Source organism: Cupressus sempervirens, chromosome 3, assembly GCF_028749045.1.
Source record: "Cupressus sempervirens isolate cs-2001-9-10 chromosome 3, ASM2874904v1, whole genome shotgun sequence".
Lineage (NCBI taxonomy): Eukaryota > Viridiplantae > Streptophyta > Pinopsida > Cupressales > Cupressaceae > Cupressus > Cupressus sempervirens.
This window is the reverse complement of record NC_143120.1, coordinates 386,224,949-386,248,617: the sequence shown is the minus strand read 5'-3', so window position 1 is coordinate 386,248,617 and position 23,669 is coordinate 386,224,949. Positions and strand designations below refer to the sequence as shown.

The 23,669-nt window shown below is 38.5% G+C and overlaps 1 protein-coding gene across 1 annotated transcript in view; it reads right to left on the bottom strand.

Moving 5' to 3' along the window:
- Positions 1-243: 243 nt before the first annotated feature.
- LOC149566630 (glutamate NMDA receptor subunit epsilon-1, putative (DUF3598)) overlaps positions 244-23,669 on the bottom strand; it is a 90,731-nt gene continuing 67,305 nt past the window's right edge. The window contains exons 5-7 of the mRNA XM_089819938.1: positions 17,146-17,332; positions 1,348-1,494; positions 244-754 (exon numbers count right to left, since the gene is read on the bottom strand). Of these exons, the coding sequence (XP_089676064.1) occupies positions 473-754; positions 1,348-1,494; positions 17,146-17,332 (616 nt within the window). The 3' untranslated portion in view covers positions 244-472. The remainder of the gene's footprint in view (positions 755-1,347; positions 1,495-17,145; positions 17,333-23,669) is intronic.

Genomic DNA, 23,669 nt, shown 5'->3' with positions numbered 1-23,669 from the left:
AGGTGTTTTCTTTCCCGTTCTTTTTCCCCAAGTGCCCACACTTTGTTCTTTTTCCCCAAGTGCACACACTTTGAACAGGGTAAAACATTGTAAATATTTTGAATATAAATAAAAATGTAGGCTATTGCCTTTTACTAATCAAAAAAAATTTGATAAAATTCTCTAAGAATGATAATTTGCAAGAAGGAATCTACATGTCTTGCAGCAATCCTTACCAGAAGAATCAAGAATTCACGGGAGATATTTTTACACAGAACCCAATTAATTAATTCCTCATTTTCTACAACTTCATCTTTATCAGGTACCATTTGCTATAACTTGCAACTAAATGTTCAACTTCTTGCAAAGGATATTACAACTTGCGGCACTGACATCTACACATGTACTACTTTCCATCTTTTAGACAATTGCCTCCCATACATTTACAATTACAAAGATATTTAATAAGTATCAAAATCTAGAAATGTGAGTATTAAACTTTAACTTCATTAATGTAGGTAGTGGAAACAACCAATCCTTGAGCATCATAAGTCCGCAATAGCCTGCGTCGCTTGCCAGGAAAATCCATCCATGAGAATTCCAAATGAAATGACTGAGATTCTGCAATGCTTTTTGCTACATTCTGTGGAAATGCCAAATACATGCCTCCTGGCAATAACGTCATTTGAAAACCTCCATCAAAGGTCACACAACCACCTTCCACATTTCCAGTCCAGTGAACATTTGCACCCTTTCCAGAAATCGTGTTTATATCCTGAGAAAAGAACATAATCAGGATTTGACAGAGGTAAACAAACTGCTGCTGTAAATAATAGGAAAACTGATTCAGAAGGGAACTTAAGTTTGACTCACAAGAAGATAGTTCACCTGGATGCTTAATAGGGATATAAAAGCCAGTACTAAGTACAAAGGTATACTCAAAAGGAACTTATTCAGCATACATCTTAGGTTTCAGCAATATTTACAGGTAACCAGTTAAAGAAAATAAAAAAATATTTTATATTCCTAATTCATGGATTGGGAATGTAAAACATCGTTTGTTATCAACCAAACAAAGAACTGAGAAGCAGCTTTCAGGTATATACACAAACACTAATTCATTAAGATCCAGATATGAACCTGTAGAGCGTTCATTTTGCCATCACATTTGCCTACTTTCATGCACACATAGAAGCATGTATCTAAACCATTAAAATGGTAGTCAAGATCAAAAATCAGTGTGTAGCATTCATTATCCATCTATATTTCTAGTATGTCTGTATGCTCATCTCCACACGTGTATGCAAGACTTGTGTATGACAGTAAGTTAATAACCACTACCCACACAAGTTTTACTGTAAGTGATACCTGAATCAATCTCCCATTCTCGTCCATTTGAAGCTTTAGATCAATATCAGCTTCAGCAATTGTTGATCCATAAAATCCACTTCGTTTTGTTACAGAATGTCCCAACCATCTACCTAACAATGCATTTATTCTATCTTCGTTTTTCTTCTGCAAAAGACCACAGACCCATCAGTGGATGTATAAAAATAATAATAACATAATCCTATCAACTACACCAAAACCAGCAATATAACGAAAGACACAAGCCACTCATTTGTCAAGAAAAGCACTGTCATTCAAAAAGCTGCATGTTCTACCAAAGATGAATAGTAAAGCCAAGGCCATTCAAATAAGTGGATTTCAGGATGAATCTTTTGAAAAAATGATGTCCAATCTACAAATAGATATAAAGCGAACATAGGTCTTCACATTTGCAAAGAATCACCTATGACAGATTCAAGGTGTATTGATACTATTATATGCAACTTCACATAAACACGGATAAAATGGGATATTCACCATGCATGTAATTGAGTAAGATACATACATAGATTCCAGGAAAACTGAAGCAGTAAATGAGTGGAAAATAGTTCTGAATGTCATAAAGTTTAGAACTTCAATGTGTATACTTGTGATTTAATTAGACTTTGCTAGTTTATTAAACTATCTAGGTTCGAGGACCATACAGAAAATCAGAAACATGGTGGAAACAAAGTATATCATACTCACACTACTAACATAGGTTTATCCAGTCTTGATATTATTATGGCAAGTAGAACTCAAGGTGCATTCTGAAATTGAAAAAACCTTATGATGTAGAATGTGCTTATATTGCATTTCGGACAAAATAATATTAGACTTGAAAGGAACGTTACAATTGATTAGAGCAAATCCTCAAGAGAACAGGTTCATTACAATGAGAAAAAACCCAAGAATGAAAAATCTTCACATTAAAAAATGAGTAGTTCTAAGATACAAAAGTCTGTGATAGTACATACATAACAAGGAGGATCCATCGATATGTGAACCAGTGGTACAGTTTGGCTTCCTGCTTAAAAAAATGGACTACTGAATGACTATCATTGTGCTCGTTGACCTATATCCTGTACATTGCTTGGATTTTTTATTGGTTTATCTGTACTTAATTACAAAGATGGTAGACTAACTTACATTTGTTAATGGTCAACTGACAAAGCATTTGTGTAGAATATGTACATTATGATGTTACATAATAACATGCAGCATGACTGTAATATCAACATATCAAGGTTATCTAAGAGAATGGCTTCATCTTTCAGATGATACCAAAATCGTGGTGGAGTATTTAAAGGCGTCAGTGCACTGTGTACCTATGCAATAGGTGCATATAGATGTAGAGTAATTATATTTTTCCCAAGACTACCATGACAGTGTGCAAAATTGATACCCCTTAAAAAAATCTAAATCAATCATATGTGTAGCCAAATGTTAAATCATTCTTGTTCTATCAATATCAGCTTTGTTATCCTTTTTGTTTAACAGTCAAAATCCTTAGGTTCAATATATCTTGGTCTGCTAACAATGCATGCAAGATATTCATCAAGAGTATTATCATGCTCTGAATCCTAAAGGATATTGTAGCACGGACAAAGGAAGGAAATATTGAAGTTAAAAGAAAGATTGACGGCAGATGCCTAGCAAGGCAAGAAGGATCAAGGTCAAGGAGTTTCAAATGCATAACAGAAAAAATCTTTGGGGAGTCTCTTTTTTCCTTTTTTTGAATAAAGGGTGGAAAGCATAATATATTAAATGATAGAACACTGGTATAATTACAGAGTAAAAAGGAGTTGCAAAGCACAGTAGGGAGCCCACACAAGACAAGAATACGTCATAGAAAGGTTACATAGTGTATTTAAAACAGCAAGACAAAAGAGATCTGGTATCTTACAAATAACAGCAATATTAGGTGCAAATGCCAATCACCGGATACATAGAAACTTAAAAAACAGAAGAAAAATAGACTATTCGCTGCTACTCATTATATTACTGTCTTCATCACAAGCAAGGTTGATATTATTGAACACCATTAAAATCAGACACTGGAACATGAGGCAGATGCTTGAGCAGAGTGTACCTTCGAACACATTTTTAACCTTCTGAAGATCTTGATCTAGCTGCTTCGAATGAATGAAGTAAGCATTGCTGAAAGCTAAAGGGCAATTGTTTCAGAGGCTAGCAGACATGGTATTGAAGATACATTTAGCTTCTGAGAAAGATTCAAGAAGAAATTTGAGAAAACAACTACATGCAGAGCTGACTGTTGATTGATATACTCAGCAAGTACTTGTTGAAGCTAGGGATCATTAATACCATGATCATGGACAAGTTTCTGACATAAAAGTCACAAAAGACTTTGAAATTGAACCAAGTCATAATGTTCGATAGGAAGTTCAACTACAAGTCCCGAAAAGAGAAACAGGTGCAGGGATCAACCAAAGCATCTGCACCAGAGACTGCACAGATGACATTCTTGACAGTTTCATTATCAAATTAAAAAACCTTCTTCGGGATTTGATACAGCAAATTCATCCACTTATGAATGAACCCATGTAGGCATGCTGATGAAAATATGCAAGTTTAGCATGATGAGCTGATGCAAAGGAACAATAGAAATCTGAGATGAACAAAATGGATGTGCCTTTTACCCTTTCCCTACAACTATCTGCACATGCCACATAGAAGGAACCTGCCACATTAATCTCTTGGAGAGAGTGTGTTCTACCCTTTCCCTACAACACTAACAGTGTCACCAAACACACCCGAGATGGACTCACTGCCGCATTGTAGGTAAGGTTTTGGTAAAACCCTAAATTTGCACATGCCTAATCTGCTTCTTCATGCACCTCCTTGTTCCACCTATAACTTCCAATGAAGTTTATGCTCCTAGTACATTCCTAAGCACAAAAAATGCTTGGAACTGAGCTCTACTCAAGCTGGATGAGAAGGATGGGCCACATATGCATGAAGACTGCAAGCAGAGCCCACAATGCCTTTTGTATTCACATAAGAAATTATTGGAAAAATAAAAGTACTAGCTTAACGTATGGTTGCTTGTAGCTTCACACTCCATTTTCTTTTCAAGCTAAAAGAACCATCATCTCTTATTTCACCTCTTCCAGGGCTACTTCACATGGCTTGCCATCATGATTAGGAATTCCTAAAAGATGGTATTCGAGGCAATTGATGCCTCCACTAAGCTTCTTGCAGTAGGTCCACATCATAGACCCTCCTTGATGCAGAGGCATAGGCAAACTAGGTTATCCTTCACATAAAGTTTATCTACTCAATTCACCCAAATCCTCCTCTATCAACTTCTAGTCCCAATTTTTATCTACTCAAAGTTTCATATAGACATTTGACAATTTCCAATATCAACGCATAATTTGTGTGACAAGATCCTATGATCACTTCCTAGACCTAAACCCACATAGACTAGGATTCCAAACAGATGCTTGAAATGACTTACGATTGTGGAGAGTGGACCAAAGCATCTCCTATTGACTTATCAGAATGAAAATGGCTCATTTTTAAGGACCCTTGAGGGATTCTAATCCATTCAAGTATTCTTGCTGAAGACAGGCCTAATTCACAATTAGGTCAGCCTAATAGGTTTTCTACCCTTAGCTGTATTTGGGACATCTTCCATCCTCATTTTGATTTTGTGATACCCCGATCTTAGATCATTTTTTCAAAAATATCGCACACCATGTAATTCGTCCATCGATTCATCTATCCTTGGGATTGCCTACCTATTTTTGATATTTTTATTAATTAAGGCTCTATAATCACTGCACATTCTCATAGTTCCATCTTTTTCCTTGACAAATACTACTGAGTAGGCAAATAAATTATTGCTTGATTGGAAGAGTCCCATCTCCAATAATTCTTTGATGGTCTTTTCAATTTCCTCTCTGTATTTATGGGGATGTCTATAAGGGGTTGTTATGACTGGTTTGGCTCCTTCCTCTAATTCTATGGAATGCTGAAAACCCCTTTTTGGTGGTAGACCAAGAGGGATATCTTCAAAAACCTTTTTGTGTTTCTTTAGGATGGGACGAATATGTACATGTACCATAGGTTCATTACTTGGTTATTTATCAAGAACCACACACTGTGCTACCCATTTTCCTTGATCATGTCTAAGAATACATTCTATTTTGTTGTAAGACACTATTTTGGGAACCCATCAAATTATCCTTTTAATGTTATATATTTTCCCTCATGTTTGAAACATATTCCCAAATTGGGGTTATCCATGGTGAAATGTCCTAAAGTGTTAATCCAAAGCATTCCTTGGATGATATCATTTTGTAGTTTCACTACATGAAAATATGCCTTTATGGTATAATTACTTAGACTAATTTCTAATTGGGGAATGATCTTTGTACATAGATCAATGGTGCCATTACCCATCATCACTTTGAAGCCTTTGAAATTTTGAGTTTTCAATCTTTTCTTTGCTACCAAGTCCTTGCTAATGAAATTGTGGGAGGATCTTGTATCTACTAATGCAATCACCCTTCTACCCTTTAATGTTCCTTTGACACGAAAAGGTCTCTTTCCACTTTATTGAGTACCGATCGCTAGTGACCAAACTTCTTTCACATCAATCTTTATTTTTTAATTAGGTGCTTCATCCTCGCTTCTTCCATTCTATGTAGTTGTCCCCTTTTACATTGGTGGTCTCATGCCCAAGGTTCTTTGCATTTGAAAGTCAATCCTTAAATAGATAAATCATGTTGGAATCATCACCACCGTTACACCAAAAGCTCAAGCTGTCAATGCACGTCACAACAGCCAGAGACAAGGATCCACAGGAGGCAATTAAGCACATGTCATTAATCCATTGGTCCATGTTGAACGGTAGCTTCACGTGGAGGGGAACCTCCCAAAAAACCCCCCTCAGCATGACTCGAGGGATTTGAAACCGTAACCCAATGTTGTGATACCACTTATTGGAATCACTACTACCGTTACACCAAAAGCTCGAGCTATCAATGAACGTCACAACAACCATAGACAAGGATCCGTGGGAGGTGGTTAAGCACATGTCACAAATCCATTGGTCTATGCTGAACGGTACCTTCACCTAGAGGGGACGGAAGCACCAACCTACAAACAATTCATCCATGTTTTTAAGTGCTTCTTTCCCTCAACATTGGTCTCCAGGACTCCATGGTTCTTTGCAAAAGTAACATGTTTTACTTCTATTTTCTCTTTTTGATCCTTCGTGCTTATTTGGAGTTCTAGGAGGGCGGTTCTAAATCTTTCCTAGGATGCATTAGATTCCACCTTCCTGGCCTTTTGAATGGCTTCTTACATGGTTTGAGGTTCTAAAGGGTTGACTATGTTTTTAATAAAATCTTTTAGACCTTCAACAATAAGTATGTAAGCCTCCTTTGTTCTTCTACTGTTCCATGTTGTCTTAGATGAGTGAATTCTTTGAAGTACCATTCAGGTTGAACTTGACCAAATCGTTTGAAAATTTTTTGAGAAAGTTCTTGGTAAGAAGTTATGATTTGATGGCCTAGGAAGACAAGCCCATTGCGCCACTATTCATGGGTTGTTCCTTCTAAGTGGATAATGGAAAATTGGAGAGCATCTTCTTCAATCATTGGGCTAAGACTAAAATTGCTATTTAATTTTTAATGCCATGCATGGGCTGTCATTTTTTTTACCCATCAAAATTTGGTAGTATCACCTTGTTCACCTTGTGTTTAAGATCTTTATTTATGCATCTCCTTGTTCTTTTAGGGTTCTCATTCTTTTGATTCTCACAGAATTTTGCAAATGTTATCAGTTCCCTAATTTTAGGTTCAAAGATTGCATAGGCTCATGCATTTTCTACTATGCATTGGTGGGTTGATCTATTCCTTCCTCTTCCATTAGCATTTCTTCCCTTCGTAAGAAGGGTGTTTTGGGAATTCGAGAAGATGATGACTCATTAATTTCTGGTTCATTCAAACTTATATCTCTCTCGTGGGAAGAATTATTCTTTTGCAAAGCTTTTAGAAGAGCCTGATTGGATTTATCTAATCTATTGTTTAACTCGTGAGGGTCTAGTTTAGTTTGATTGTTCCATGAAAGTCCTCATTTTGTTCATGGTGGTCTTCTTTGTTCTTCACTTGTAAGTTTGCATGAACTACTACTCACAAGATGGCAGGATTATGCTCTAATACCACTTGTTGGAATCATCGTTGTCGTTACATCAAGAGCTTGATTTGTCAATGAACGTCACAACTAGAGACAAGGATCCACAAGAGGCGGTTAAGCACAAGTCACATATCCATTGGTCTATGCTGAACGATACTTTTTCCTAGAGGGGACGGAAGCACCAACCTCCCAACAATTCATCCCAATTTTTATGTACTTCTTTCCCTTGACATTGGTCTCCAGGACTCCATGGTTCTTTACAAAAGTAACATGTTTTACCTCTATTTTCGCTTTTCAATCCTTCGTGCTTATTTGGAGTTCTAGGAGGGTAGGTTCTAAATCTTTCCTAGGATGCATTAGATTCCACCTTCCTGGCCCTTTGAATGGCTTCTTCCACGGTTTGAGGTTCTAAGGGGTTGACTATGTTTTCAATAGAATCTTTTAGACCTTCAACAAATAAGTATGTAAGCCTCCTTTGTTCTTCTAATGTTCCATGTTGTCCTAGATGAGTCAGTTCTTTGAAGTACCAAAAAGGTTGAACTTGATCAAATTGTTTGATAAGTTTTTGAGAGAATTCTTGGTAAGAAGTTATATTTTGATGGCTTGGGGAGAGAAGCCCATTTTGCGACCATTCATGGGTTGTTCCTTCTAAGTGGAAAATGGAAAATTGGAGAGCATCTTCTTCAATCATTGGGCTAAGACTAAAATAGCTATTTAATTTTTGGTGTCATGCATGGACTCTCATTTTTTTAACCCATCAAAATCTAGTAGTATCACCTTGTTCACCTTGCATTTAAATCTTTATTTATGTATCTTGTTCTTTTAGGGTTCTCATTCTTTTGACTCTCATAGAATTATGCAAATGTTATGAGTTCCCTTATTTCGGATTCAAGGCTTGCATAGACTCTTGCATTTTCTACTATGCATTGGTGGGTTGATCTATTCCTTCCTCTTCCATTGGCATTTCTTCCCTTGGTAAGAAGGGTGGTTTGGGGATTTGAGAAGATGATGACTCATTAATTTCTGGTTCATTCAAACTTATATCTCTCTCGTGGGAAGAATTATTCTTGAGCTTATTAATAAAGCTTCCTATATTTTGCAAAACTTTTAGAAGGGCTTGCTATTGTTTAACTCATGAGGGTCTAATTTAGTTTGTTTGTTCCATGAAAGTCCCTAGCCAATTGATCATTTCATTCATGGTGGTCTTCTTTATTCTTCTCTTATAAGTTTGCATAAACTACTACTCACAAGATGGCATGATTATGCTCTAATACCACTCTAATGTCCTCCCAGGTGCCTTGTTGAATACCTACAAACATATGTTAGTATTCCAATATGTCATATATAAAAGTACCAACCGAAAATAAGATATTATCTAGCTATGAAAGTAAAAACCTGATTCCATTTTTATTCCCTCCTTAAGGAAAGGTTGTGATCAGATATTTAGCTCCTAGGGGAGTGCTTCTTGGGGTTTTGGCTTAGAAAAATCTTCCACTAAACACAATCTCCTCACTATATCTCCTATCTTTGAGGTCTTATGGATAATCAATACTAGTATATCCATCCTTCCTAGAAGAGAATTTCTCCCATTCTAGGCCTTATGGACAATATCCATCCTTCCTAGACGAGAATTTCTCTCATTCTAGGCCTTATGGACAATATACATCCTTCTTAGAAGAGAATTTCTCCCATTCTAGGCCTTATGGACAACCATACTGGGTATATCTATCCTTTCATATGCATATGTTCAGTATACTAACCTTTAGAAATGCTTAATCTCTATCTTAATTCCTTAATAGGAATTATAACATTCAAGTTGGAATGTTCTGGGTTCTTTGTGAAAGTAAAACATCAAGCAAGTGACAATTAGTGATGGATTCGGTGGATAAAAGAAATTGGAAAGCTAAGTTACATCTGCAGTCAACCAACTCCAGCATGGACAAAAGTGTACGCATTTTACCTTTAGGTGACAAAGTAGCAGGCAACATAGATGTTGGTACAAGTGCTAGTAGTCCCAGCAAATAGAAGAAAACTAGGCCATTGGTACACATGGCGGCTCCTCTGAGGGATGTAGTAACAGCACGGGCAGTAGCATTAGAGAGCTTGAATAAACTCGAATGCAGGAAGTGCTGGCAAGACGTACCGGAGGATGACCTGATAAAACAAAGTTTAAAGAGGGCACTATTTACGGCCTATAGTAAACTAGTTTGATGCATACTACTGTATTATGAAAGTTACAACAGAGAAAGTAAATGCCAATGAATAATAGGGAACCACCATATATTTCATTAACGTTCTTCCAAGCAAATCAATGGACCTCAACATTATATCATACTGCTATTGTCTCTCGTTTATAGAGTGTTCATATACCATCCTACGGGGTGTGACTCAACTGTTGCAACATAATGACTTACCCATCAGCCACTAATGCCTCACTAATAATTCAACCCATTCTTGATAATTACAATTATGCCGACAACACCCATAGGTATAATGGATGATACAAGTGCTTATGTTTTGTATTAAAGACTGAGGGTGCACTCAGAGTCATGATAGATACCTTTGATGCGCATTCACGAACGAGCACATTTCCATATCTTAGGCGGAATGAAGGTTTCATTCACCATCGTGTTCACATGGATGTTTAGCATACTAGGGCACAATCGGAAAAAGATTGATATGAAAGCATGAAAGATGACAAGGGAGGCAAAGGAGTTTTTGGGGCCTTACACCTGCATAGTTGGAGTTTTTGGCGAAGGCATCGAAAGGACGAGGATGAAGAAGTCCTTCATTGCATAAAGATCATGGCAATGTATTATGGATGTATTATTGACAGGGTTGATCAATGCTTCCGATATCTCCCTCCCTCAAATAGTATTGATGAATGGCACTGTCTATGATTGGGAAACACTATTGGCAGATAGAATATTCGAGTTCATGACCCTCCAGTACAAAAAAATTACATGCCACACTATGCCTTAGGGCTATTCTTGGATGCCACACGCATGCAGATTTCACTTGACCACCTAGAGGTGCAACCTAGCCCTTAACGCATGGCGAACTGCCCACCATGTACTGGAGGCACTTGACATAGGAATGGCACCAACAAGTCAAAATACTTTCAAGACAGAAGCAATAAAGACAAGTTGTTTCTAAGTCGGAGTCAGAGGACGTGGACAATAGACAGGAGGAGATGTCAAAGAGCTCTAGTGCCTTGGAGAGGGGGATAGTCAAGTGGCTGAGAACAACCCTGTTGAGCCAATAGTTGCCATAGTCGCCTCAATGCTCGCACAGGTTTTCTTCACCCAAACTTTATTGTCACACACTACATACTTGACTCCATCAATATTGACGAGATTGGTGACCTCTGCGACAATTCCAACATTTCGCTAGATCCACACACCAATGAGCATGACACCCATGACATTAGCACCTTCGGCAGAGTTAGTTTCAATTGCACCACCACTTTCAGTAGAGTTGGCTCTACCTATAGTACCACAGGATGTTAGTGAGAGTAGACCTGAGATGGAGCTATTGAGTGTTGAGTCACAAGGACAAGAGCTCGAGCAGACAAAGATAGAGGGAAGGGAGCCAAGTGGAGCGGTGGAGATGCTAGGGTTTGGCAAGATGACAGAGGAAGAAACAACAAAGGTGAACTCGTGGCTAAGAAAGCACAACATGGCACTGATGAGACTGATGGGGCATACCCTTACCTCTCCACAATGGGACCTACTAGCCACACAAGAGATAGTCGATTCAACGAGACCGATGCCCAGGGAGTTTTTGAGAGTCGAAGAATCTATTGGATTTAGCCACAAAGCATGCCCAGGATACATTAGTCGAGGAGCCTACCCAAGAGACACCCATGACAAGGAGTGTGGAGCAGGGCCTTGCACAAGAGCTTAGTAGGATGGAGCCTAGAGAGGGTGACTTAGAGCAGTACCTACAAGAGATGGCCATAAGAGCTAGGAGGATGACAACCTCTACTCAATCAAGAACTCCAAAGGAGGTGAAAGAGAATTTAGAGAGGCTCTTGACATTTGTACAAGTGGGATGCACGAAGGATTTCAAAGATTACTACAAGTCTAGGGGGTGTCCTATGACAAAGTCTCTTGCCATGATGGAGGACTAGGCACTCCGGGAGAGACCAAGAGTGACTCGAGTTGTTGTGTTGATCAGGGAGATTGAGAAAGGCTTCAAGGGAAGGCTATTACTCTCTACGTCACTCAAAGCATGTCTAGTCCACATGTGAAACAACCTAGATGGAGTTAGCGACTAAGTTGCGAATAGTGAAGGGAGATGTACCTCGAGATAGGGAGGCAGCAGAGAGGCCAGCCATGCAGGCAGCGAGAGATACTTTTTTGTCTCAGTTGGAGGAGGCCAAGGCAAAGGCAAATAAGGTCATGTTGGAGTCATGAGTACGAGTTTGATAGAGGAAGTGGATACCAAGGAGAAGTAGTTACTAGAGGTAGCCATAAAGGGAAAGAGGATGATGGAGCAGAAGTTGGTCGCGAATCAGGACTTGCAACTTAGAACATAGTAGGTGTATGGGTTGTGACCTTGCTTAACAACAACCCCACCACCACCATTAGCGGCTACAAAATCAAGTACGCACTCTTAGCCTCCCCAATCCTAATTTCTTCTCTCTTGTATAGTGTAGTGTGGCTTTAGCATCATTTCATTTTGATTGTACGTCATTAGGAGACAATTTTTTTGGTGGGAGCAGATGATGTCGTTGGGTATAATCATGTGTCGTAAATATATTATAAAGTGTTAATTATGTGGTTGGTCATTACCATGGCCGAGAGGTAGGTAGTTAAGGTCACGATGGTTCACGTTGCACCCCCTCAGAGGTTATATGTACACTCTTTAAAATGAAACAGATCATTATCATTGGTATCGCTGTTGTTATTCTTATCACTTGGATGTAAATTTGATTGATATTAATGAAAGATATGGCAGTTCTCTGATGTTACATTGTACTCACTCATATCTGTTATAATTCTCTATCTATAGTAAGCATTAATTCTCTTTACCCATAGGCGGTAAGCAGATCACGTGACAAACAGTGAGCTGATATCAATGGGCATAAAGATTTCAGGATCTTCAGAATTAAGCAATAACCAAATGAGAAGAGAATATATTTGTTTTTCTTGTCATGAGCCTTGAACATCTAACCATCATTGTGGAGTCAATGAGGAAGAATAAATGCAGCCAAACATTGGTAAGGACATAAATACATATATAAAGTATAACTTGATACAAAAGGCACAAGACGAAACAAATACACTGGATTTCAAGCACGTAGGAAGCAAACAAGGTGCTGTCTTCGAACCGAGGATAATATTATGGAAGAACCCATTACTATAGATGAAAGGTATACAACACTCTTAATTGGTAATTTGCAGATTACTATTGATAAAACTAAAGAAGAGAAGACTCCTTTGATGAACCCATATATGATCATGATGCATTCCATTATCACTTCATGAAGGGTGCATGGCACCAGCTATAGTAGCAATTAAGAGTGATGATGACATTGTTTCTGCAATTGAGGACAAATCAGAAAATTTGATATGTGATGGCCCAACCTCCCTAGATGAATTTGAACAAAACCCTTCATCGCCGCTAGATTTGATGGACCAGTTGTTAGTAACAAAAGAGATGCTTGTACAAGTGTTGACAAGGGCAGATGACACAAATTCATTGAAGATATTATATGGAAATCAAAAATTGATGAAAGGCAACAGAGTTTTTCATGTGGAGTCACTAGTACACAACTACAAACAGTCAATGAAACATTTGAAAGGATGAAACCAGATTACTTGCAGCTCTTAGTTGATAGGGAACTTGCTATCAAATTTGGGGAAACCAGAGAAACAGAGGTTGATGAACTTTGTCTTCAACTAAGAATGGGAAATTATTCATTGTTGAAGGCTAAAAATCATTCTTCTATGGCAGCAACTCACAAGGAAGGTGATCCTAATTCAAAAGCCAGGGAGATCACAAAAGCGAGCATATCATTCCCACCTTACCCTATTCAAACGAGACATTATGCTAGCAATGATCCAAGGGACCAGCAAGAAGTTAGATTCAAGAGTCTGGTTTTTACAACAGCAGTCGTATGCCTCCACATTACCATGAGGCAACAACGCTTCCGCATAAGGATGAGGATAAATCAAGTGATACCAATTTTGACATGTCATTTGGTGATGATCATTTCTTTGGTGAAGAGGATGATTTGATTGATTACTCTTGTAGTGACCCAGGAAGTCTAGAGTTGGCTTTGATGAATAATGAAGGTTCCTACAGCTCAACTACAGACTTATCACTGAGTTCTTATGACATGGCAGTAGTTTACTTGTTGATTGGTCATTTTATCTTTATACTTAAGTTATCAATGGCTTCCCTACTTGGTACATTTGTACATTTTCATATTTCACTTGGCCTGTAGGAGTTAGTAAGTTGCAGGCAGATTCATGGAGACATCACACCTTGTAGTACATGCCTTATGAGATGACTATCTTTCTAGTGTGGGGGCATGGTGACAACAATGTTATAATACATAATGCTGACCTAGTTTATGACAGCGACATCTGGAGGTTGGATTAGTTTATTTTGGTGCACATTGGAGTTGTCTTTCATAGACTTATGGTTACCTACCCATTCAGCTAGCTGATTGTAGAGAATGGTGGATTGATGGACACCTATTTCTACTCCTAGGATCGTGTTGATAGGCTAATTTGGGATCCAGGAGTTGAGAGGTTGATTGCTTTGTGTTTTGTAAACTGTGATGAGTTGTACTATTTGAGACTTGACACAGTTGTGATCAGAGTAATGCAACAGGCAGGTGCAGCAATGTTTATAAAGTTGACTTGGGATCCAGAAATCTTATTGATAAATAAGTTGCATTTGGACACATTTCTTCACTGTGTTATAGGATGTGATTTCAAATTGGGTTGTAGATCTACTTGTAGATGTTTATGGATCCAGGTATTACTGCAGATTCATGATTGCTTGAGGACAAGCAATCTCAAGGACATTAGGAAATATCTACGTCCACTTCATCAAATATTTAAAAAGTGACTTCGGAGCTAAGTGCAAGTTATTTAAAGAGTCATTTTTAAATTTAAAAGGGGAAAAGGTGACAAAAGGAGAAGATGACAAAAAGACAGAGAAGTGGAAATTGAAGAGTCATAGCTTGATGCTTTAAAAGAGGAAAGGGAGACTCATTTTTGGTATGCTTAGATATTGATTTGGTTTCAGATTGGGGAAGCTTCAGCTTCTATTCAAAATCCTGAGGATGGAAGCCTTCAGGCATCTTCTTGGTGAATCAGAAGCAAACCCATTTCAGCTTGTTGGTGAATTCCAGACGGAGTTCACATCTGCAATTACAGGTACATTTTCTAGTTGTGCCATTTTAATTGTTGATATTTATTTAAGATTGGAATTTAGTATGTTAATGCATCGCTGAAATTATAATGCAATAGCAATTTCTGAATATCTTTACTTGAGTATTTGTTGGTTATTGTACTAGTTAATGTGAAATCTATTACAAAATTTATCTATTTCTGAGATATTCTGAGCAAAACTGGGATAAGAATATCCAATCGGAATACTAGACCATTTTAGGGTTTCACATTTTTATTCAAAGTTTTATAAAATATATAACCTCCTAAAGAGATCGATCCACAGTGGATGTTATTCTCATGAAAAATAAAACCACCTTTTAAAACAACTTTCACCTAAGAACTCGTGCTGAGGGGGAATATTTTATTAATACTATTATTTTTTCTAAGTCACCCCTTTTAACTTATTAATAATAAAAGAGTACATTAATACTCCAAATTTATTCTTAAATTCATCATCTAGGCTCCAAACTGAAAGTTGACTAGTACCACCAATACAAGGACGATGTTTGAATGTAGAAGGCGAACTAATAAACTCCCTCCTTGAAAATAGGGATCTTCCCTTAAAAAAACCAAAGTCTCCATAATGATCCCAAACGTCCACTAATGCATTCCAATCAACTCCCAATAAATCCTTAAAAAGTATGAATCCCTCCTAAAATATAGGAGATTGTTCCAAATTGTCCAAGGTGGCTTTCAAATCCCTAGGATAGCTCTACAAATCTATGGATGGGTCCCCAATCCACTCTAGTGACCTATGGGAACTTGGATAATAGGCCAACCTTTATTGACATCTAAGTTGTCTTATGGGTCCCTATCCACTCTTCTGACCTATGGAAACTAGAACAATAGGCCAACCTCTACTAACATTTGAGTTGTCTATGGAAGGGACATTACATCAGATTAGATAGAACAAAAGGTTTTGTCTCGGCAAAACTCAAATTCTTTTAAGATATACTTTAATTTTTTTAAAGAAATGTAAATTTTGTGCAAAATACAACTACAAATGTTACAAATGAGTTTGGCAAGTGTTTGGACGCAATGCCCCCGATGAGGTTGAGGGGTAGTGCCCTCATAAGAATCTAGGGACTGCAACCCTGCTACCTTCCTTGTTGCAATACAAGGCAGTTTGAAGGGATGAAGCACCAGACACCAAGCCCAAATAAAGCCTTTGAAAGCACATAGACCTACATAGTGCATGCAATTTTCATAATTTTTTAAATGGAAAAAGATGGTTTATTTTAACAAGAATAGTCAAATGCTAGAAAACCAGGTTTTTTCAAAGTTTATGCTGCATTTTTACTGCAGAGGATTACCTAACTCGTATCAAGTGAGTTTTCGGCACACGGTCACTGGGTTTTAGTGAGTACTTGCCAAGTGTGGAGACCATGACTTGCTGAAAACTCAACCAGCAGAGTTCAATAGTTTTTCTATTGAGTCCTCAGCCAACAAAAAACCTTGCAAGTAATCAATGAACTTGTATACTGCAATCTAGATGATTGGACCATCTATAGGATATTGACGGACCAAGTCTAACATCTAGGTTTGATCTTCAAGCATGATAGTCAACAAGAAGTATCATTGAATCTAGAGTTGTATATGTCTTCACAATATCTGTTCAGACTATTCTCCATAAGAAGATGTGGCAATGAGGGACAACCATTACCTATTAAGAACGACCCACTTAATGGAAAAGTAAACAAATTTTATTCTATGAACATTTCTTCAACATACAACTTATTTAGTTATTTTTTAACTTTTTATTCTTTTATTCATGACTATGCAACAATCAAATTTGCTGACTAATATTTTGGTGAAGCTTGGACATGGATTTGATAAGCTGCATACACAGAAGACATACACACCAATATTTTTTAGGCCTTTAAATTTAGCACATATTTAATGGGTTTTCGTATCTTTTTGCTAACAATATGATTATTTTCTTAATAAAAACATGAAACGTAAGAAGTTTTAAAGAATGCAAAAAAAAAGCCCTGACTTGATGATTTCAAAGCCCCAAAATCACCCAAGGAGCACCTTTGACCTCTTTTTCCCATAACTATAACTTCTTAATATGATAATACTTATGGCTACCTCTTGCGAGGTGGGAATTGGATCAATCTGAAGTGGATTAACAGTTTGATGTTTTGAGTCAATAAGGGACTCAACTAAAATGTATACATTCCAAATAATAGCTTTGTATGTCAAGTGAGCTAACCTCATAATAGTCAATTGTGTTTGCAGAACTAATTTCTCCATCCTTTTTCTCATGAAACATGCCAATCATGTCAACAATACCACGTTGATTCAGGATATGATATGCTCTCATTCGGCTGTTTTTGTCCATGGAATAAAGACAGCTTTCAGAAACAACAGATGGGCGTCGTGGGGGCACCTTTAAGTTCCTGCAATATCCTCCATTTACAGCCTTAACCTTCATGTCCTCAGAAGGTTGGATTTCCATAAAACAAACATGGAATAAATGAAAAATGCACATAAATAAAACTGTAGAAAAATACAAAAAAAAATCTCTCAAAGCTGAGAACTTCGACATGGTAACAGTATGTGCAGGAAACAATGACACAAAACTTTAAAAAACAGTTTGGACAGGAATGATGCTGAAAATTCATCCAAGCGCAACCCAATCCCCGACTCCAAAATACTGTAAGGCAGCCAATAATCCCCAAGATTAAGCAGTCTTAAATATAATAGTGTTCCCTGAAAAACATGAGTAGCACACCATAACTAATTTAAGAGTTGCCTACTGGATGCAAGTCGTGGATAATTTTGACAAAATGGATCTGCTGAGCTCAATTTGATTTAAGGCATGCTTTTTGCATTTTTTCTTTCCAGTGTTTTTGACAGAGGACTGCTGAATGCTAAGTATATTCTTGGCAAGTCTTGACAGAGGACTGTTACATGCTTCCTTGTGGTTCTTTACACGCATTAATTTGTCATACTGTCAACTTCCTAATTCCATTTAACTCATTTGTATCCACTGGACTTTTTATTTCTTAATATGAAGTGTAATCCTTCACGATTTGATGGCTCTTCGAGTCATCAGTTTGCATAAATCGCTCAAGCTTGAGCTCCAATATAAATATATGACTAAACACTTCATCCTTCACTCGATAATTAGTGGTTTTTGATTGCCCTAAGCATTACATCTTATAGGTATAGTGGTCAATGTCAAGTTAATCTCCATTGTTATTTCTTTGTACTGGATGTTGGTTTTAAAAATTATAAAACAATTATTTTAAATTTTAATTAATTAAAAATTTTGATTAACGGTGCATCATGATCCATACTCAGAGGTCTATGTCTATGATAGCGATGTCACTTTACCTATGTTATTATTATTATTTTTAACTTCAAATAGAAGTATTTCTTCAAAGAAAAACTTAGGGTTTTTCAAACTTTATGAAATGATATTTTAAACCTATTTCAATTTTACTTATTTTTTAACTTCTCCATGCTATAATTCCTTTAACATTTCCTTGATTGTTTGTGGTACATAACACTCTTTAACAGTTAATATCAGACTTCTTTAGTAAATTGTGGAGCATTGTGACATAAATCTCTTTGCATTAAACTGTCTAGATGGTGAGGCTTTCCCTTGGATATCGGGTTTTTTAATCTACCTTTTGCAATATGTACTAAGATTATAGATGACACGTGGCTGATTTCTTCTTAGAAGAAGTCAAGTATAAAGTAGTATTGGGCATGCAGTTTTAAATACTTTTTTGGGAAGATTATTTTTTAATGCATCACTATACTGTTTACCCTCCTGGGGTAACAAGAACTTAATGCATAGATATATAAGCAAGATATTCGACACAGGAAATATGGAGAACACAATAGTAATTCATATATTCATTACTCACCAAACACAATGTTACATGTACAACATACAGCATGTCTTTGCTTATGAAGAAGGTTCATACATATAGTGTCTAAGGGGATGCGAGGCAAACCGTCACACCCTTGTAACTCCCTCGATTATGCCAAACTACTTAACTACCCAAGTTTCCCGACAACATCATCCCCCCTAAAAAGGAAGTCGACTCTTGACGACAAACACAAAATGGAGATAATGTTCTACACCTTATACATATAAGAAACAACTAGGATAAGGAAGAAGGAAGCATCCCTGGAGCTGGTTAGGATGTTGGAGGGTTCAGCTTCTTCCATAATCGGTACACCTGCTGAGTACGAATGTCCAAATCTGCTCGTGCCTAGGATTTTGTCTTGATAGCCTCCTTTAACATTAAGGCAACAAAATTCAGTTCAGCCTCCTTGCGATCACATGCCTCCTTGGCTTCAACTAACTGAGTCTCCACTAGACACTTCTCCTTTATGACCACTACCAACTATGTTTCCACCACACACTTCTCCATTATAATTGTTGCAAGTTGTCTCCACGGAACACTTCTCCTTGGTAACTACAACAAGTTGGGTCTCTACCGTAGTCTTACCCTTAGTGGTTGCCTCTAATTGCGGCATGAGTGTTGCACGCTCCTTTGCCCAAGCTGCGTCCTAAGTGGCTAACTGGGTGGCTATCTCCTCTTGAGATCTATCTGCGGCTATCCTAGCTTCCTCCCTAGCCTCCTCATGCCTTGTTGCAAACACACTTTGCACAATTGTCCTACCTCTATCAACCACATCGGTAAGAGCAGCAAGATATGCCCTCATATCCTCGTCGAGTGTATCATATGCTCGTTCTTCCTTTGTCATTTGTACCCTGGCCTCTACCATCGCTCCTGGAGGACATCCACCCTCCACTACATCTACTAGCACCGCAAGTGTCATCTGCTCTTCGCCCCTTGTACCCTCCAACACTAGTGCAACAACCTCCCCTATGTTGCACTATCCAACATCATCTCATCAGGATGGAAGTCTTCTCTCATCGAAGATTGGTTAAAAGATCCTAGAGTTATCGGTGGAACCTGAAATCGCCGCAGTAGATAATCACTTGCATGCCCCATCACTAGTGGAATGTGTCCCTACCTAGGTGTTGTAGAATTCTCTCCAACCTGCTCAGTCACACACCTACAACTATATCCCTCTAGATTAGCCAATAGTGTTGTATAGATTGTCACCACAGCATCCGACCCAATCACGTCAAGTTGAACCTATGGCTCCTTTGACGTGTTGCCTTCTATCTCCCGAGTCTCCCTCACCTCAACCTCCTCAATGACATCTCTGGATGGCGAATGTTGCAACTCTGTAACACCTACAAAAACAATATCCGCCACCTGAGGAATTTATAGACTAGTCTTCATGTCAGGTGCTAATACTAAGGCTTCCTTTACTGCAATCTCCATCTCTGGTATAAACACGATCGTTCCTACGGGCAGAGACATAATCACAAGTGCCTTGATCTGGCCAAATGCAAGGATGGGGGTAGCACCCATAGTGGGCACCAAATGCACTGTGGAAGACAACATAGGACGCACAAATAGTGACTAAGGCTCTGACACTACCTCTCTCTCATCCTCCTTGTTTGCCTGAGAGTTGCCTTCATCCGTGGCAATCACACTCTCTGTGGTGTACTATCACCCACTATCAATATCCCCATGAGCATCTATCTCCTGTTTGCCCTACTTCTGACCTACCATTATCTATCTGCCAAGCATATCCAAGTGTCGCCATCTCATAATGGGGAGCTCGCCAAGTGCCTGTGGTCCCACTTTGATCTCCTTCAACAGAATTTCATGTGGAATCTATGTAACCACGGAGTCCAAGAGTATCCCAGTAGCATAATGGGGCGTATAAAAAGTTTTATGCTAGAGCATCATGAACTCATACATGCGCTCTCATAATAATGTAGCCCAATTATACAATTCATCGCCCATTAGGCTATTCATCAAAGATACCTACGAAAAGGAAATATTGGAGGTGCAGCTCGAACTTGTCAACTAGTTCTTCACAACATCCATGAGACATCTCCAATGGCCTTCTCGGATAAATGCCTTCTTGATTCCTCTGTTGTATGATAGCCTCTAGAGGGACTCCTTTACAAATTAGCCTCATGTAAAAATCTTTATTCTCCTAAATCAGTTTCAAGGGCTTCAAACCCACCTTAATCCCCTCCTCTGGCAACCAGAATACCCTTTGAAACTCAGCCACTAATGTAATCTTTGCCATATGGTTCAGGTAGGGAACCGTGCTTCATTTTGAGGATCCATCAAATGTAAAAATCTTTATTCTCCTAAATCAGTTTCAAGGGCTTCAACCCCACCTTAATCCCCTCCTCTGGCAACCAGAATACCCTTTGAAACTCAGCCACTAATGTAATCTTTGTCATATGGTTCAGGTGAGGTTCTCTCTACAAATTAGCCTCATGTAAAAATCTTTATTCTCCTAAATCAGTTTCAAGGGCTTCAACCCCACCTTAATCCCCTCCTCTGGCAACCACAATACCCTTTCAAACTCAGCCACTATTGTAATCTTTGTCATATGGTTCAGGTAGGGAACCGTGCTTCATTTTAAGGATCCATCAAATGTTTCAATCATCGCTCTCAAGGGACCCTCAAAATCTCTAATGCAAAAGATGGGCATCTAGATAACCCATTGAACTTGTGCTCTTCCCAAATTGTCAGTGATAAGAAAATTGTCTAGAATATCAACAGTCTTATACCACCATTTCCTGCAATCCAAGTCATTCAAGCCTTCAAAGGTGATCGTTTGTGTTGTTATATAATCTTTCCGAGAAACTGTCGATGCCATTTGTTGCCCCTATACTATTCGCCTTATTTTCTTTTTCACGTCTATGTTCACTCCTCCTGCAACTCTCACACCTGAGGATAGAGTTTGTGCATGCTTATTCAAATTCATATTGTTCCTACTTGAATCACCTTCCTGTGACTACAACCTTGCTTTCAAATGTCTTTTCCCAATCGCCTACATAATTGTTTCTTGTTTGGCTTTAGTGTAGGAAGGAGAAAAAAACGTTCGAGCCTTTTGCTTCTATGTGCGGCATTTGTGCTTCCAACTATCCGCATGATGTCATCTCTAAGGGATGCACTGTACGGCTCAACCTTACTCTTGTTCCATGAAACCCCTGTATACCCTGTAAAAATTACTACTTGTCATAGTGGAAATAAGTTACAGTGTGGCCTATTGTTTAGTCCATTTCATCCTTCGTCTTCCTCTGTGAGTGATTCTTTCCTTCACCTGCGGTTTGTATTCCTGTTGTGCGGTTTTGGGGTTTTGATCATCTCCCAAATTTATTTCTTGTAATTTGCTTTCTTGGTACTTGATAGGCTCATCCTTGGCAAATTGGTGGGTAGGACTATCCTTAACTTTAGCCTCCCCTTCCCTGTATTATGTGTATTCCGGAGGGAATTCATTCTGCCCCTCCTCGATTTCCAACACATTGCAATACAATTTGAATAGTTCATAGTCACCCATTTGCTAGTGGAATAGGTTGTTCATGGAGTTTGCATCCCCTAAGTACACACTCAAATCCAATTCCCCTTCGTCATTGGGTTCCATGCCTCATTTTCCTTCATCCACTCCGTCGTCAAATTCAAAATCTAAGGAAGATGTCGTCTCTCTAACCATCTGGGTTCTCAAGTTGATCACTAAATTTCTCCCACCCTTCTTGAAATAAAGTGTTTCTTTTCCAATTGTGCTTTGCTTTGGCCACCACTAGCCATACTCTTCATAAGATGGCATCATATCCCTTCTGCTAAAGAGAAATTACTACAAAGTCTAGGGTAAATGGTTGTGTGTCAATTGTTATTTTATGTGCCATCAAAGTTCCAAGGGGCTTAGTACCATGTTGGTTGGCCCCCAAGAGGTTGAAGGTCAGCAACCACAACGTTGGCATTTCGAGGCTCTTCCAAGTCGCTTCTGACATAACATTGACCCCTGACCCACCATCAACAGTTGTGTTGGCGACAATGGTGCCTAAAATACCCGTCTCAACCATGGCAAGGTGTCATCCACTATTTACTATGAGTATTGTTGGGTTTGCTACCAAACTACCAAGAGCCTTGGCCCGTTCTGAGGTACCTGTCCTTAGGAGGGTTATTCATAGGTGGGGCATTGTTTCAACTAGGTCATTGACCTTTACCGAAACTTCTAGTTGTATCACTTGCCTTAGAATATTTTGTTTTGTCGTTGCTCAAGCAGAGGTATAAATCGCATCTCTTGACTCGCTACAGGCCTGTAATCTTTCTCAATCTTGGTCTTTTCCTAGGTCCACACCACCTGCATTGCTTCTTTGGGGTTTCTTTCTTTTGGAGATCCCAACCAAAGTTTCCCCATCGATTGCAGTTTCTACACTGTATCATCGGTTTTCCTTTCACATCATATTGGATGTAGGTATGGTAATTGTAGTTATTCCCTCGGCCTCCCCACCAAGTATTTCTTTAGCTGCCAAAAGTTGCATTATTGTTATTTTACTGTGCAACCATCCCTGACGTAGAGGGTTGCTCTTGTGTAAACAATACTTGTTGGTTTTTGACCCTAATATTGTAGGGACATTCTTTAGTGGAATATCCCATAATCTAGCAAAAGTCACAAAAAGACTTCTTAGGACAAGAACCTTTTGTGTCTGACTTCTTTGCAGTCGGTACACATTACTTCGCCCTCCTCATTTTTGCTAGATGCTCCTTTTTTTTGCCTGCAGTTCTTTCATCATTCGCTGGAGGTCCTTCTACAAGGCATTTACTTTTTTAGTTGATTCCTCATCACTGCTTCCCTTGAAGGACTCACCATCCAATGATGACTTGC